We start from the raw sequence: 14,024 nt of genomic DNA, 5'->3' as shown, positions 1-14,024 counted from the left end.
GCCAGTCGCACACTTTCACATTCAGTGATGTCACAACTGTGTGGGAGTGTTGGGTTGTGGGAGGGAGTCTCGCAAGGCTCATTGGGAGCACATGGATGTATTGAAACATATTGTATGCATGGATGGGGCTAGAGAAACCACTCTGAGCTGAACTGAAGGCTGCCTGAGCCCTCGTGCCGCCTGAGAGTGGAGGCACAGCATCATCACACCAGCAGTGAGGAGAGAGTTAGAAAGAAAGAAGAAGAGGGAGGGAGGGAGGGAGGGGGCAGGAGTACGCGTGAGAGGGATCTGGAAAAGAGGACAGAGAGCCAAGAGACAGAGAAGAGGAGAGACGTGGAGTGCCAAGCTCCTCTGCCGGCTCCAGGCTGCCTGTTGTTGTTGTTGTTGTTTGGGGGTCAAGATGAGCAGCCCGTGCCTGCTGCGCGCTGCCCCTGTGAGCCAACCCCGACTCCGAGAGGTCAAGATCAGCCTGAAGGCCGGCAGCAGGGAGACCACAGCCATCCGGAGCAGCAGCGGCGGGACCAAGGAGACTGCCAGCCGGCCTTATGCTGCGGCCGAGAAAGAGACCCCTTTGCGGGTTGGAATGAGCAGCAGCCGGAGCAGGAGCACCCCGCCGGTCCACCGGGCCCAGAGATCCGAAAGCAGGAAGACGGCGAGGGCAAGCAGCAGCAAGAAGCAGGAACCGGAGCACCACCTGGAGAGGAACGGCACCCTCCTGCACATCCCGCTCACCGTGGCCCCCGTGAGACTCTCCCCTTTCTCCTCGTCCTCCTCCTCGTCCTCTTCCTGCACCCCAAGACGTCAGCTGCCCTCTCACCCGAAGCCTCCACCCGCCCTCCACTCCACCTCCTCCTCTTCCTCCTCAGCTAAGAGTATGAAGAGAGCACGCTGGCTGAGTTTCAGCACCTCCAACATCTGTTTCAACTCCATCCTGGATGGACGCTTCAGGCAGCTGCAAGGTACAGGGGTCCTGATGGAAGAGCTGTGGGTGTTTGTGCATCTGTGTGTGTTTGAGGGACTTTGCCCATCCCCACAACCTCACAGATGAGAAAGCTAACACTTTTCCACTCGTGCCCCTCCCGTCCCCAACTTGGGTTTGTGTTTAGTCCAGGACAGGGATGGCAGGGAGGTTGGGCTGTGATGCGTGAGCAAGTGTGAGGTTAATTTGTCATCCTGTTGTGAGGACTGGAAAAAGGCGGCAGCAGAAAAAGTCAGAGCTTCCATAGCGTTGGCCCTTTTTATTAAATGTATTGGGTAGTAATTTATTTATTTTCAGGAAGCTGTGGCTCTGCCCCAATTGTTCACTGACTTGGCCTTGAATAATTCATAGTGCAAACTCCTAAAAAGGTTGTGATGTTTTTCCCCCTGAAGCCATTCATTTCCAGCTGGTGTTATTTACTCTGATATGCTGCATTTTCTTTAAAATAACAAACATATTCATCATTTTAGCTTGTTGTCTACTCTCCTTATGGCCCTCACTTTTCACAAATTGTTCCAAAGAACAAAGCATTAGTGTGTTTTGATCCCAGGCCTCCTTTTTTTTCCCCATGCATGATTGCCTTGGCGTTGTTAAAAAAAATAATCAATTTCTCTGACAGTTTAACTTCTGCCTGCCTGTGTTATTAACGTTTTAAGAGAGAGGTTTGCCGTCACTGTGGATTTTTGTTAGCTTGCACTATGCTATCCAACTCCCTGATGACAGGAGTGCATTAGTGAGAGGAGGAAAATGGAGGAGAGGATGAAAGAACAGAGAGGGGAAACATGTTTTTTTTTTTCTGCCTCTGCTAGATTTCAAGTATTGACTGATTTGGGAGACTGCAGAGGCAACTGATATGTGAAGCGGCAAACTTTGAAGCTTTCCTAAATCAGAGTGGTGTTCAGAGCCAAGTCTATTGATCTGCCAACTGCATGTCATGAAATTTTATTTACTTTTCATTTACCCATTATTCTGAGATCTGGTCAAGACTGTAGAAAAATGAAGTTGGACAGAACAACAGTAATAAAAAAAAACCCCATAAGTAATAAATAGAGAAAGAGAGAAAAACACTGCATTTTGCATCTATTGATTTCAACCATTCATCATTTTCTTACATCTTTCTTAGAAATTGACATGTTTCTGTTGCCCTGGTTGCTGAAAAGTGCTTGCGCCAAACTTGCCTGGTTGTGGTTTTTTTTTTTTTTGTGAGACCTTGACCTTTAACCTTTCAGCTATCCTCAGCTGTGTCTGGAAAACTTCGGGCCCTTAAATTTCTCCTGTTGTACTGTTTTGAAATATAATCTCACCTTAAGTGTGATACTATACTTTAATCAAGGTTCACAGCTGATGTGCTCATTTAGCATCTTTCCTTAATCCTTATCAGTACAAATATGGGTCGATATTGATTTTGTGGCATCAAGAAACCTTGACGACCTGTGCATTAATCTGATGTTCAGCAGCTGCACCTATCAGAGGCTCAGACAATTCATCTTTGACTGAAAACTTGTCTTGAGGAAGAGTGTAAACAAACAGACGAGGACTTAATAAGACCTGCGATCATGGCTGCAGGACAGGTAGCCCTGGCGGTGCCATGACTCAGGCATGTAGATGGGTGCTCTGGGACCACTGGTCCACATCCAGTAAGAGCTGACTGTGGGAAAAGACAGACCAGGCTGTATACAGGGAAAATCCATCAGCATGAATAAGTCATGGGGCTTTCACTGAAGTCAAAGAGTGGATGAGAGATTACTAAGTAAACGCATGTGAAACAGAGGAATGTTTAGTAAGGCTTGTAGTGATATACAGGAAGAGAAAGCTGGGAAGTTTGGAAAAGGGATGCAGGGCAGCAAGGAGGAGATGCTGCTACTGTCCAGCCAGTGTGGATAAACTATGACGGAGAGTGAAAGAGGCTGGATATACTGGATGACTGCTGCTCACGCACAGGAATATTTTATTCATGTAAAAGCACAGTTTGACAATGGCAGCCCCTGTTGTAACAGCACTAAGTACAACCAAACATCAGACATACTATAACGCTGCGGTCAGACTGTCGTAGCTACTTTCCTGTTTAAAAACCGAACCATGCTCCCTTTCAGCTCCAGTTCTATCATGACTGAAGATAAAATCATACAGTAAGTAAATAAAAGATTGTAGCTTTTATATACATTTCAATAAAAAACAAAAACCCAACAGTACAGGTTGAGATATCCTACTTATACACCAACTTTAATATACTAAACCAATAGAGGTGGGTGATAAAATGTGGATAAAATCATTAGTATATAGTATGTAATTTTACATCACAATAGCAGTATATATCATAATACAAGTCTGAGTACATTTTCATGGAGTTTAAAAAGCAGTTAATAAAGCACATGTATAAAAATGACAACATAAAATGGTTACTGCTCTTTAACTGTTTTGACTCCACTCACGATTCTGGTCTCTTTAAATGCCTTAAAGTTTACTATAAAACAGTCAAAATGAGTTTGCATGATACTGAATCAAACAACCGAGGCACCTACTGGACATTCTTCCTATTCTAAAAATGTCCTTTCTCGTGATTTTTCCGTTTAGTTTGCATTCCTGTTACAAAATAAGCAACATTTATCACAGTTGTACTGGGATCTTCAAATGGTTTACATGAATAGAACTGTGAGGACATATTAACAGGTAGAGCTGCAACAGTGAGTTTTGAGTAATTTTCAAGTAAAAATGCTGAAATTCTTCTTAAATGTGAATATTTTCTGCTTTCTTTAGTCCTCTATGACAGTAAACTGAATATCTTCGGGTTATAGACTGTTGGTCAGGTCAAAACAAGACATTTTAGGTTGCATCTTGGGCTTTGGGAAAAGGTGATTGACATTTTTCACCATTTTTTTTACATTTCATAGACCAGCTAATTCTTTATTTGAGAAAAAATAATTGACAGGTTTATTGATAATAATAATCGTTAGCTGCAGCCCTATTTCCAAGCTTATTATGTTAAGTTTGTCAAAGTTGAGTGTGGATTCAACCAGACGGCATCCTAAAGTAAAGACAAACCCAACTTCCAGCCACAATTCCACATTATCAATACTGTATATCAAAATATAATGTGAGAGTCGCTGCTTTAGGAGTAACTTTTAAAAATAATTTGTAATATGATGTTCATGTTATTGAGCTAGAACACTGAAATAAGCTCTAATTAACTGTAACACAGCTTCAAACACCTGGAATAGACAATATCTAAATATATCTTGATATTACAATAATGAAATCTCAAACAATACTGAATCTTATATATAATTATAATGATGCACAGCTCTACAAAACCTCAACAGGAATTTTGGGGGTTAAACCGAACTTAGTTTTTAGACAAACGCTGAGGGCTTTGTTCAGCTGTTGTCACATTGAGCTTGTTGAACTACTCATCTGGAGACTGCTCAGCGGGGATGCATGCAGGCAACAACTTCCTTCCCTCCCCCTCCGCTGTCCCATGCTTCCTAAATGGCCGGGAGCATCAGTGTGTTTCTGTCTCCTCTCAAGGTCTTGTGATGTGAAACGATACCGACGAACCATGTGCATGTTTCAGGGATGTACTCTTACCGCCTCCTACTGTAAAATCCTCCACAGGCAGCAGCACCCCGAATAGTTCAGAAAGAATTCGTCACCGGTTTTATGGTGCATCTGTTTTTTTTTCATTCTTATCAGTCTCTGTTTTCTGCACTGCTGACAGATTATGATATAACCGTTTGTGATGTGCTAAATCAACTCCGACACTCCTAATGGAGCTTCGAGTTATTTGCATGTTTTAATCGCCATTACTTTTTCATGCCGTGGTTATCCGTGTGGATCTAGTGGAACGCTGCGTGCTGTTGTTCTGCTGCGGGGAGCAGAATGAAGCATGATTTATTTACTGTACTGTGCTCCGTGTGTTTTACATACAATAACCTCTGATTTTCTCTCTCTTTGATGACGCTAAGAATGGAGCTGAAGCTTTTTTTGTGCTTATTAGGTCATTTTTAGCAGTACGGAGATACTGTAGATAATGTGTCTTGTTCTATTTTCCTTGCTGGGTCCCTGTAGACTAAATCTGAAAGCCTGCATCCCAGTCACTTTCTCTGCTACGTTCTTTCTGATCTGTTTCGACCTCTATCGTTTGCTCTTCCTTGGTTTACTTTTGCTCCAGACTCTTTTTCCTCCCTCCATTTCCTTCTTCGTAACCTTTAATCCGACACCTTTAACTTCTTCGCTCTTCCTCTTTTAACCACCCTTTCCTTCCTTTTCTCCCTCTGTTTTTTTCTGTTCCTCCTCTTGAGCTGTTCCTTGCTTGTTCTCCACAGCCTCAGGGTCTGAATCATTTATTACACGAGGCATTAAGGATGCAGTCCTTTGCACTCCTTAGTTTGCTGTCGTATTTGGATTCAGGAATAAAGAGGGCAAACTGTAGCAGGGAGACCAAAAGGAAGTCACGTGGTGCAAGATGGGACAACTGAGGGGAGAATATCTCATCACCAGCAGTTGACCTGATAAACTTTACAGATCTGTGTGTGTTTATATGTGTGTGTGTATCTGCTGAGTTTGAGTCTGAGTTGTGGGTGCAATCAAGGTAACTGTAGTCAACTTGCATTGTCCTTCTGTCATCCTTGCTCCAGATTATGTCAGAGATTGTCACTCAGACTTCATTCAAAAATTATGTCCACTATGAGTAAAAACTTTCTACAAAATAAACACTTGGATAAATATAAAGTCCATTACAGGTTTCACTTAAAGTTGATGTGATAGACAGTTTTCTGGATTAATTATTGACTTAAAATGAAGTCACATGTCTAGTGTTTACATTTTGCAAAATGTAGTTGTCCAAATTAATGATTCCCATGCAAGTTTATCTATTTTATGAGCAGTATTTAGCCGTGCTAGTGGCTTGGCTTTAAGGATGGCAGTGACAGTCTGTTGACTGAAATATCTCAACAACTATTTGATGGATTGGCACGACATTTTGTGCAGACGTTCATAGTTCCCAGAGGATGTGTAGTACTGACTTTGGTGATCCTCTGACTTTTTCTTAAGCGCCACTATGAGGTTGACATTTGTGGTTTTGATTGAAATGTCTCAAGAATTATGACATGGATTGCTGTGAAATTTGGAGCACACATTCATGTTCCCCACATGTCCTTTTTTTAGTGCTAATTTGCAAATGTTAGCATGTTAACTAAGAAGCATGGTAAATATTATACCTGCTAAACATCAGCATGTTAGCATTGTCACTGAGGGCATTATAGCATGCTACATTAGCTCAAAGCACCACTGTGTCTGTAGTCTTGTTTACTGATGTGATGAGTGGAGCACAGATGTTTGCATGATATATACTGATATCAGAAAATATCCTTTTCAACAATATTGCCAAAGCCTAGACTCCTATGTGATCTATAAATATTGTCTAATCAATTAAGTGATGAACTTTTTCCAAAATGGATGTTAATATGTTGGAGTAAAGCCTTATTAGATTATATATTTTAATATTTTAAAAGATGAACAAGCTGGCATATTGTGGTGTTTCCTCTTCTGGGATGTTGTGGTCTTTAATGGTGTTATTACATTAACATAAATATAATTCAGAATATACTCTGTGTAACTTGACATGTAATAAGAGAAAGTTTAAATCATGCAGGTAGATTCTAGGTATTTCACATGCTTTCTAAATGCAGATACACTGTACCACCTCTCGTCGCAATCACACACCCACTCACACCACCCCCATTCCCATTTACTTTATGCATGTCCACAAACAAAATAAACAAAGTTTAGAACATTAGGTCACACCGACATATGGTCCCATCAGATATGGTTTTATTTTTGCTGCTGAGTAGGAGGCACATCTGCCGTGCGTTGAGATTTGATTTAAAGTGTGAGTGTGAGCCCGGCAAAATGTGTCACCATGTGGGCAGCAGCGCTCACCCTCCCAAAAAACCTCTCCGAATGTGATGCTTGTATACTCTGCATCTCTCTGCCCTGTCATTCCTGGGTTTTCATGTAAACCTGCAGTCGAGCAATTCAGCATAAATACACCTACGCTTAACCATTACTTGCCTTTGTATGCACCTGATTTTATTTCAGTATGCAGCACTTCTACTTTATTGCTCTTTCCAAGAATTTTTCACATTTTATCGCAGGAATGATGTCACAAGAGAGGAGCTTTTATTGATTCACATACTGTACTAAATCCAATAACATAGATGCTCTGTACAAAAAGACAAAACTCACAAGAAAGCACAGCCTGAGGATTAATTCAACCAGTAAGATTTCTGTTTCTTTCAAAGCAGCTTTCCTTAGACAAATGCTGATATACTATAACTCCAACTGCTGTTCTGTAGCTGTGAAGATATTCCATTATTCATGGAGCTCATGTTCTTTCTTCACTTTGTGCTCCCTCCAGATGAGCGTGAGGCGGTTCAGAAGAAGACCTTCACCAAATGGGTCAACTCCATCCTGTCCCGGGTCGGATGTCGAATCTCCGACCTCTACCTGGACCTGCGGGACGGACGCATGCTCATTAAACTGCTGGAGGTGTTGTCTGGTGAACGACTGGTGAGATGCTCCCTCGTCAAACCTTACATTTATATGTTGTAGAAATCCTTTTTTATTCTTTGAATCATTCCTTTCTCTCACTCTTGTCTCTATAATTTTCCCTTTCCATCTTTTGCTTTTCCTTTCTGTCTTCAGCCAAAACCCACTAAGGGCAGAATGCGTATCCACTGTTTGGAGAATGTGGACAAGGCCCTGCAGTTCCTCAAGGAGCAGAGGGTCCACCTGGAGAACATGGGCTCCCATGACATCGTCGACGGCAACCATCGCCTCATCCTCGGTCTCATCTGGACCATTATCCTTCGCTTCCAGGTAAACAAACCTTGACTACACTCTGACAGCCCATATTTACCTTTATTTACTTATATTTACCTTAATTTTACTTTCTTTTAAATAAATGTGGGGGTTGTTTTGGCATTGATTTAGCTCATTTTTTGCTTTCATCTTCAAAGTCTGACCATGATCATATTAAACTTGTGCACCACTGGTAACTATTAACTAAATTGTGCAGTACAAGTCAGCTTAAACTGTAAAAATGTAAAAGCAGGGTGACAACTTATATCGTGAAACTTGGTCCATTTAAATGACCTCCACAAAACGTTGGACAATTGAATATACATATATACATATATACATATACACATATACATATTCTCTCTTACTCAGTTACTAACAACTACAGGCAATGTGAGAATGTAGTTTTCATCAAAACATTATTTTATGAACATTATTATTATATGCAATGTATTTAATTACCATAACAATGAGGATCAGTAAAGGAAGTTAATCTAGGAAATAAATCTCAACAAAAGTAAATCTTGCTTCACATTTGGATATTGTCCAGATGGGTCTTTGGCAGTGGTTGCAAACAGTGTTGTGATATTACTGCGAGTATTTACATAATTTCATAATACCACTACTCTCCGGACAGCAATTTTTGTAAAACATCTGTTACCTGGAGGGAGCGGGAGATTTTCTCTCTAAGAAAATTTTCCCAATCATTATTTTTTTTAGCTTTTTTAAGAAATGGCTTTCAGATCAAAAAGGTTTTCTTCACAACAAACACAAGGTCATTCAGCATTCCTTTAGATTTTCTTACATCTATAAATGCCACCATTACAGTTCTGGTCTGGAAAACCACAAGTTTTCTTAATATGCATATCACAATCTTCAAATAACACGATGAGCTGGTCACATGTGCGGCCTGACTGCACTTCAAATATGACAGTGTAGTTAATATATGTTGCTATGATTACACCAACACTGACTGAGAACACAACTATATAATTAAAATCACAGTGTGGGTTCTGCTTCATATGGATGTTAGATTATAATCACATTTCCATAGTAGATTACCTACTGTGGTTCATAGACGAGTCTCTGAATTGTTAATTGTTTAGTCTCACTTGGGTGTGTATGCATGTAGCACAAAAACATTTTCAACTGGCAGCCTTGGGATGTTTTTTTTTTTTTGACTTTTTCTTTTTCCTGAAAATGAAGCTTTCAGGTTCCAGCCATTATTATCTGCTGTTAGAAGCACATCCAGAACATCTGAACATGTCTCTTTGATTCTTTTATCTTCTTGGAAGGGGCATATATTTATTTTATATTTGACAGCAACAGTGTTATTTTTAGACATGTTAGTTCAAACAATATGGCCTCCTGCATTATTTAGCCTTTTTCAAGAAAAAAAGAAAAAGAAAAAAGAAACAGAAAGAAAGGAGTTGACTTGGTCCTGTCTGTATCTTTTCAGTCTGCAGGAGAACCAAAGCTGGCTAAATATAGCCCTCTCTCAGGGCCTGTCTCTCAGATCACATCACTGCTCTAATTACTGGCCCACTGTGTGGGAAAATAAGAACTTCAATAATTACCACATTTCATTCTATTAATTGGACCCCAGGTTTAGATTAGTGAGAATCCAGCCGGCTAATAACATTGATGATATATCCCTTTCAATTAGTTTTGTTTTACACAAATAATAACCTAGTTTTCCTTCAAGCTATAATAAATCATGTATTTCAAATGGGAATTAGTGCCACATTGCCATAATGTTCACTACTCGTGCATCCTATTAATGACATGTTGCTATCAGTTAGGGTTTTTGTTTTCTGCTGTGAATTGTTCTTGTTTGATTGCAAACCTCGCAGTCATTAGTCAAGTTTCATTATTTACCATCCAGCTGTGCTTGTTGTTCTCATCAGATCCAGGACATTATTGTGGAAACCGGCCAGGCGGACCAGAAGGAGACACGCTCAGCCAAGGACGCTCTTCTTCTGTGGTGTCAGATGAAAACTGCAGGGTAAGTGCGACGAGTGAACTTTAGCATCACCAACCTGTTGCAAATATCCTTTGGGAATTTGTTATGAGACTCCTGTCCTGTGCACAGCTGTAAATCTTTTAGTGTTTTTTTTTTTGTGAGTGACATTATTCCAGCTTTTATGGCTGAAATGGGTACACCAAAAGCAGTTACAGTTACCAATGACTCATATCTTAAAAGATTGTGCAAAATAGCTGAGTACTCAGTTTGATAATAATAAGATGACTTTGATAATAAGAAGTAAATTCATTAAACGTTTACTTAAAACCTCAGTTGGGGTTTTTTATCAAGCCACAAATGATGATTTTCTTAAAGGAATAAACATTGTGGGAAATATATGTATTTGCTTTCTAGCCGAGAGTTAGATAAGAAGATTGATACAACTCTCATGTCTGTACATGAAATATTATAACCAGCAGCCGGGTAGCTTAGCTTAGCAAAAACACAAGAAATGGGGTGAAGCTGGGAGCAGTGATTTTTTGGAGCTCGTAGGTGGATTTTGTGACTTTTGGACAGTGTGAGGATACGTGTTTCCAGCCTGTATGCTAACTTTAAGTCAAGTCGAGTCAATTTATTTATTTATAGAGCACAAAGGTTGACTAATGTGCTTTATAGAGACTGAGAAATACAATCTAATTAAAACACAGACATAATTATGTGGATCAAGGTAAAAATAATAAAAGTGTTAGAATAAAATAAATAAAAATGAGATTTGAATCTTAAAAACACAACTGAGAACAAATAATTAATAAAGAGAGACAATAAATAAATAAAATAAAAACCGACCATTCATGTCTTCATGATGAATATTAAAGCTAAAGCCAGTAGCCGGTTATCTTAGCTTAGCATATAGACAAGAAACAGGGGGAAACAGCTAGCATGGCTCTGTCCAAAGGTAACAAAATCTCTCTACAAGCACCCAAGGCTCACAAATTAACGCGTCACATCCTGTTTGCTTAATATGTACAAATAATGGGTAAAAAGTGATGTAAAAACAACAGTGGTTTCATGGTGGGTTGTGTGCTGGATTATTTTTTGGCTGGGAGCAGTGACTTCCTGGAGCTGGATTTTGTGACCTTTGGACAGAGCCGGTTTAGCTGTTTCGTAAGCTAAGCTAACTGCTAGCTGTAGCTGAATGTTTACTGTACAAATATAATAGTGTCAAACTATTCCTTTAAGGCTAAAGGCCTTCTTTTTAAGTGCTGAGAGACCTTAGCGTCCGTTTGAATTCAGCCATTATTCTGTAGATTTCCACTCAGGGTACCTTGCTGAATTTTGTGATCTTTTGAGCAAATGGATGCTGCTGTTCAAAAAGCACTTCACCTGCTTAGGCCTTAAGCTACCGGAATAAGTGGTTCATAATTACACATGTCGAGAAGCAGAACAAATCCCAGACATTGATTTAAAACAGGAGCTTCTCAGCAGTGTCTCTTGTATTCAGTCAATGACGTCCCCTGGCTTTTGTTTTGCAGATATCCCAATGTCAACATCACAAACTTCACCACCAGCTGGAAAGACGGCATGGCCTTCAACGCTCTCATACACAAACACCGGTAAGAAGAGATGAATGACTAAATCCACTTTCACCAGCTTGAATGTAAACACACAAGAAACCAGGTCTGCTCAGTGTCTCACATCCTCATCCTCAATCTTTTTTATTGTCTCCTTTTCCTCTTTTGCTCTCTTTCTCTCTCAGGCCAGATCTGGTGGACTATAACAGCCTGAAGAGGTCCAATCCGACCCACAACCTCCAGAATGCCTTCAACGTAGCAGAGCAGAGGCTTGGCGTTACCAAACTGTTAGATCCAGAAGGCGAGTGACCGTCAGAGGCTGTGCCTTCATGTAGAAATAAATGTTTATACGCTTTAAGCCTGGTGGAAAAAAGACCTCAGGGCCTGTGATGTGTTTGGCTTGGCTGTGACTAATTTGTCTGCCATTCTGTTTTGTAGATGTGTTCACAGAGAACCCAGATGAGAAGTCCATCATCACGTACGTCGTGGCATTCTACCACTACTTCTCGAAGATGAAGCAGCTCGCTGTCGAGGGCAAGAGAGTTGGAAAAGTGAGATGGAAAGATGACGCACAACAAGCATTAACATGAATCCCTTTTCTGTTTTACTGACTGTCCTCTTCTCTGCTGCAGGTTCTGGATCACGCCATCGAGACAGAGAAGATGATTGACAAGTATGAGACGCTAGCATCAGACCTGCTGACGTGGATCGAGCAGACCATCATCGTGCTGAACAACCGGAAACTTGCCAACTCTCTGACTGGAGTTCAGCAGCAGCTTCAGGCCTTCAACACCTACCGCACTGTAGAGAAGCCACCCAAGTGAGTGAAACCAGCAAACCTCTCCTCTTCATCACACTCATTCTATTTCTATTCTATTATTGTGGGTTTTTTTTAAATTTTCAAGATAAAAAGAAAACACCTAAATCATATTTACAATTATTCATATTAAACAAATTTAAAATAAACTGTCAGAGCTGCAATAACAAACAGAAACACAGGTGAATTAATTAAACAGTAAACAAACAACAACGAAAAAAGGCAAAAATTGTGATTAAACATCATTTTTCATCATAGCCGCAGCGCAGTTAGGTCTTTCTATTAAAACTAACGTAGGTGTTTTTCTTAAATTATACACAACTTTTTAATAGGGGGCACAGGATCACATCTAATTAACTACAAATATATAAACACTGATACAGAGGGCAGAAAATGAGTGTAGAGCAGTCTTTTCAACAGGTTGCAATACAGTTGCAATACAAATGCACAATGCACTTTGAACACAACATATTCGACTAAATATTTGTGAAATTATTGTGTTTTTGCTCATTTCCATAATCAGTAATGACTCAGACTTCTGTTTTGACTTGGCTTTTGCAGAGCCCTGTGTGGCTTAAATTGACCTTTTTGTGTGACTTATGGTTTTTAACAGGTTCCAAGAGAAGGGTAACCTCGAGGTGCTGCTGTTCACCATCCAGAGTCGTATGAGGGCAAACAACCAGAGGGTCTACACGCCTAAAGAGGGAGCCCTGGTTGCAGATATTAACAGGGTAAGAGACCAGAGCAGTCACCCCACTATGTGGATTTTTAATATGAAGATTGTCTCTCTTTTGACCAGCATGCAAAACAAAATTCAGTCATTTAGCAGAGTACAGTCCTGAGGCAACAATTAAACTACAAATGAACTGAATTACACCAGTAACCTCATGGAGTAATTTTCTAAACTGTATAATAAAAGCCAGTCCTTGCAGAAAATAAAGGTCTGTGTGTCTCGACAGGGAGAACATGTCATGGTTAGGATCTATTTCCCCACTGTGACAGCTCAAAAATTAGAAATGTATTCTTAAGGTGCTGGTGCAAGGTGCTTAAGATATGTTGTGATGCTTTCCTATTTTCCTGAGAACCAGATTTCTCAGTAGTATCAGCAAACATCTGCCCCCACGGTGTCCTTGAACATGACACTCAATCCCTACCAGCATCAGGAGAGCTGCTCTGTAGCTGAGCTTGAGCAGAAAGCAAAAGAAAACTTCTAAATTGAAAATGTTTCACCTCACATTGCTATTACCCACAAACTAGCAGAACCTGCAAACCCTCATGATCTCCATCTTCATGTGTTTGTGTGCAGGCCTGGGAGCGTCTGGAGAGGGCGGAGCACGAGCGGGAGCGCGTCCTGAGAGATGAGCTGATCAGACAGGAGAAGTTAGAACAGATGGCGAGAAGATTCGACAGGAAGGCTGCCATGAGGGAGACCTGGCTAATGGAGAACCAGAGATTAGTGGCTCAGGTAAAACAGCAACAGCAGAACCATAGACACCATTATTAATTCATGTTTTTAAAGACCGTGTAACCGTGTTTGTTATTATTTTTTGTCGCTCGATTACTGGTTGTGTGACTTTAGATTTTTTTAATTGTGGCTATGGTTTCTTGTATGCAGGTTGTTTGGTTTTCAGGTCTTTCTTGATCTTAATGAGATGTCCTAGTTAAATAAAATTATATGTAGAACAATACAGATTGTATTATGCATTTATTAATTAAACCATCAGGTCCTTTGCACACCTGATCATTGGTGGTGGCAGGTAAACAGCAGAAACATGTTGCCTTAAGAAACAACAGAGATTACAGCAACTAAAAAGTGTCAGTTGCAAGTAAAAACAG

General features: G+C 40.4%; 1 protein-coding gene across 2 annotated transcripts in view; it reads left to right on the top strand.

The window, feature by feature from the left end:
* Positions 1 to 14,024, top strand: part of sptb (spectrin, beta, erythrocytic) — a 43,160-nt gene that overhangs the window by 8,485 nt on the left and 20,651 nt on the right. For both annotated transcript variants that reach the window (XM_044375356.1, XM_044375355.1), the window contains 9 exons: positions 7,395 to 7,546; positions 7,682 to 7,855; positions 9,745 to 9,842; positions 11,333 to 11,413; positions 11,557 to 11,672; positions 11,810 to 11,922; positions 12,004 to 12,191; positions 12,802 to 12,919; positions 13,495 to 13,653. In XM_044375356.1, the coding sequence (XP_044231291.1) occupies positions 7,395 to 7,546; positions 7,682 to 7,855; positions 9,745 to 9,842; positions 11,333 to 11,413; positions 11,557 to 11,672; positions 11,810 to 11,922; positions 12,004 to 12,191; positions 12,802 to 12,919; positions 13,495 to 13,653 (1,199 nt within the window). The remainder of the gene's footprint in view (positions 1 to 7,394; positions 7,547 to 7,681; positions 7,856 to 9,744; positions 9,843 to 11,332; positions 11,414 to 11,556; positions 11,673 to 11,809; positions 11,923 to 12,003; positions 12,192 to 12,801; positions 12,920 to 13,494; positions 13,654 to 14,024) is intronic.

The sequence above is a fragment of the Thunnus albacares genome, chromosome 15 (genome assembly GCF_914725855.1).
Source record: "Thunnus albacares chromosome 15, fThuAlb1.1, whole genome shotgun sequence".
NCBI classification, from domain to species: Eukaryota; Metazoa; Chordata; class Actinopteri; order Scombriformes; family Scombridae; genus Thunnus; species Thunnus albacares.
This window is presented reverse-complemented; position numbering and strand designations above follow the sequence as displayed.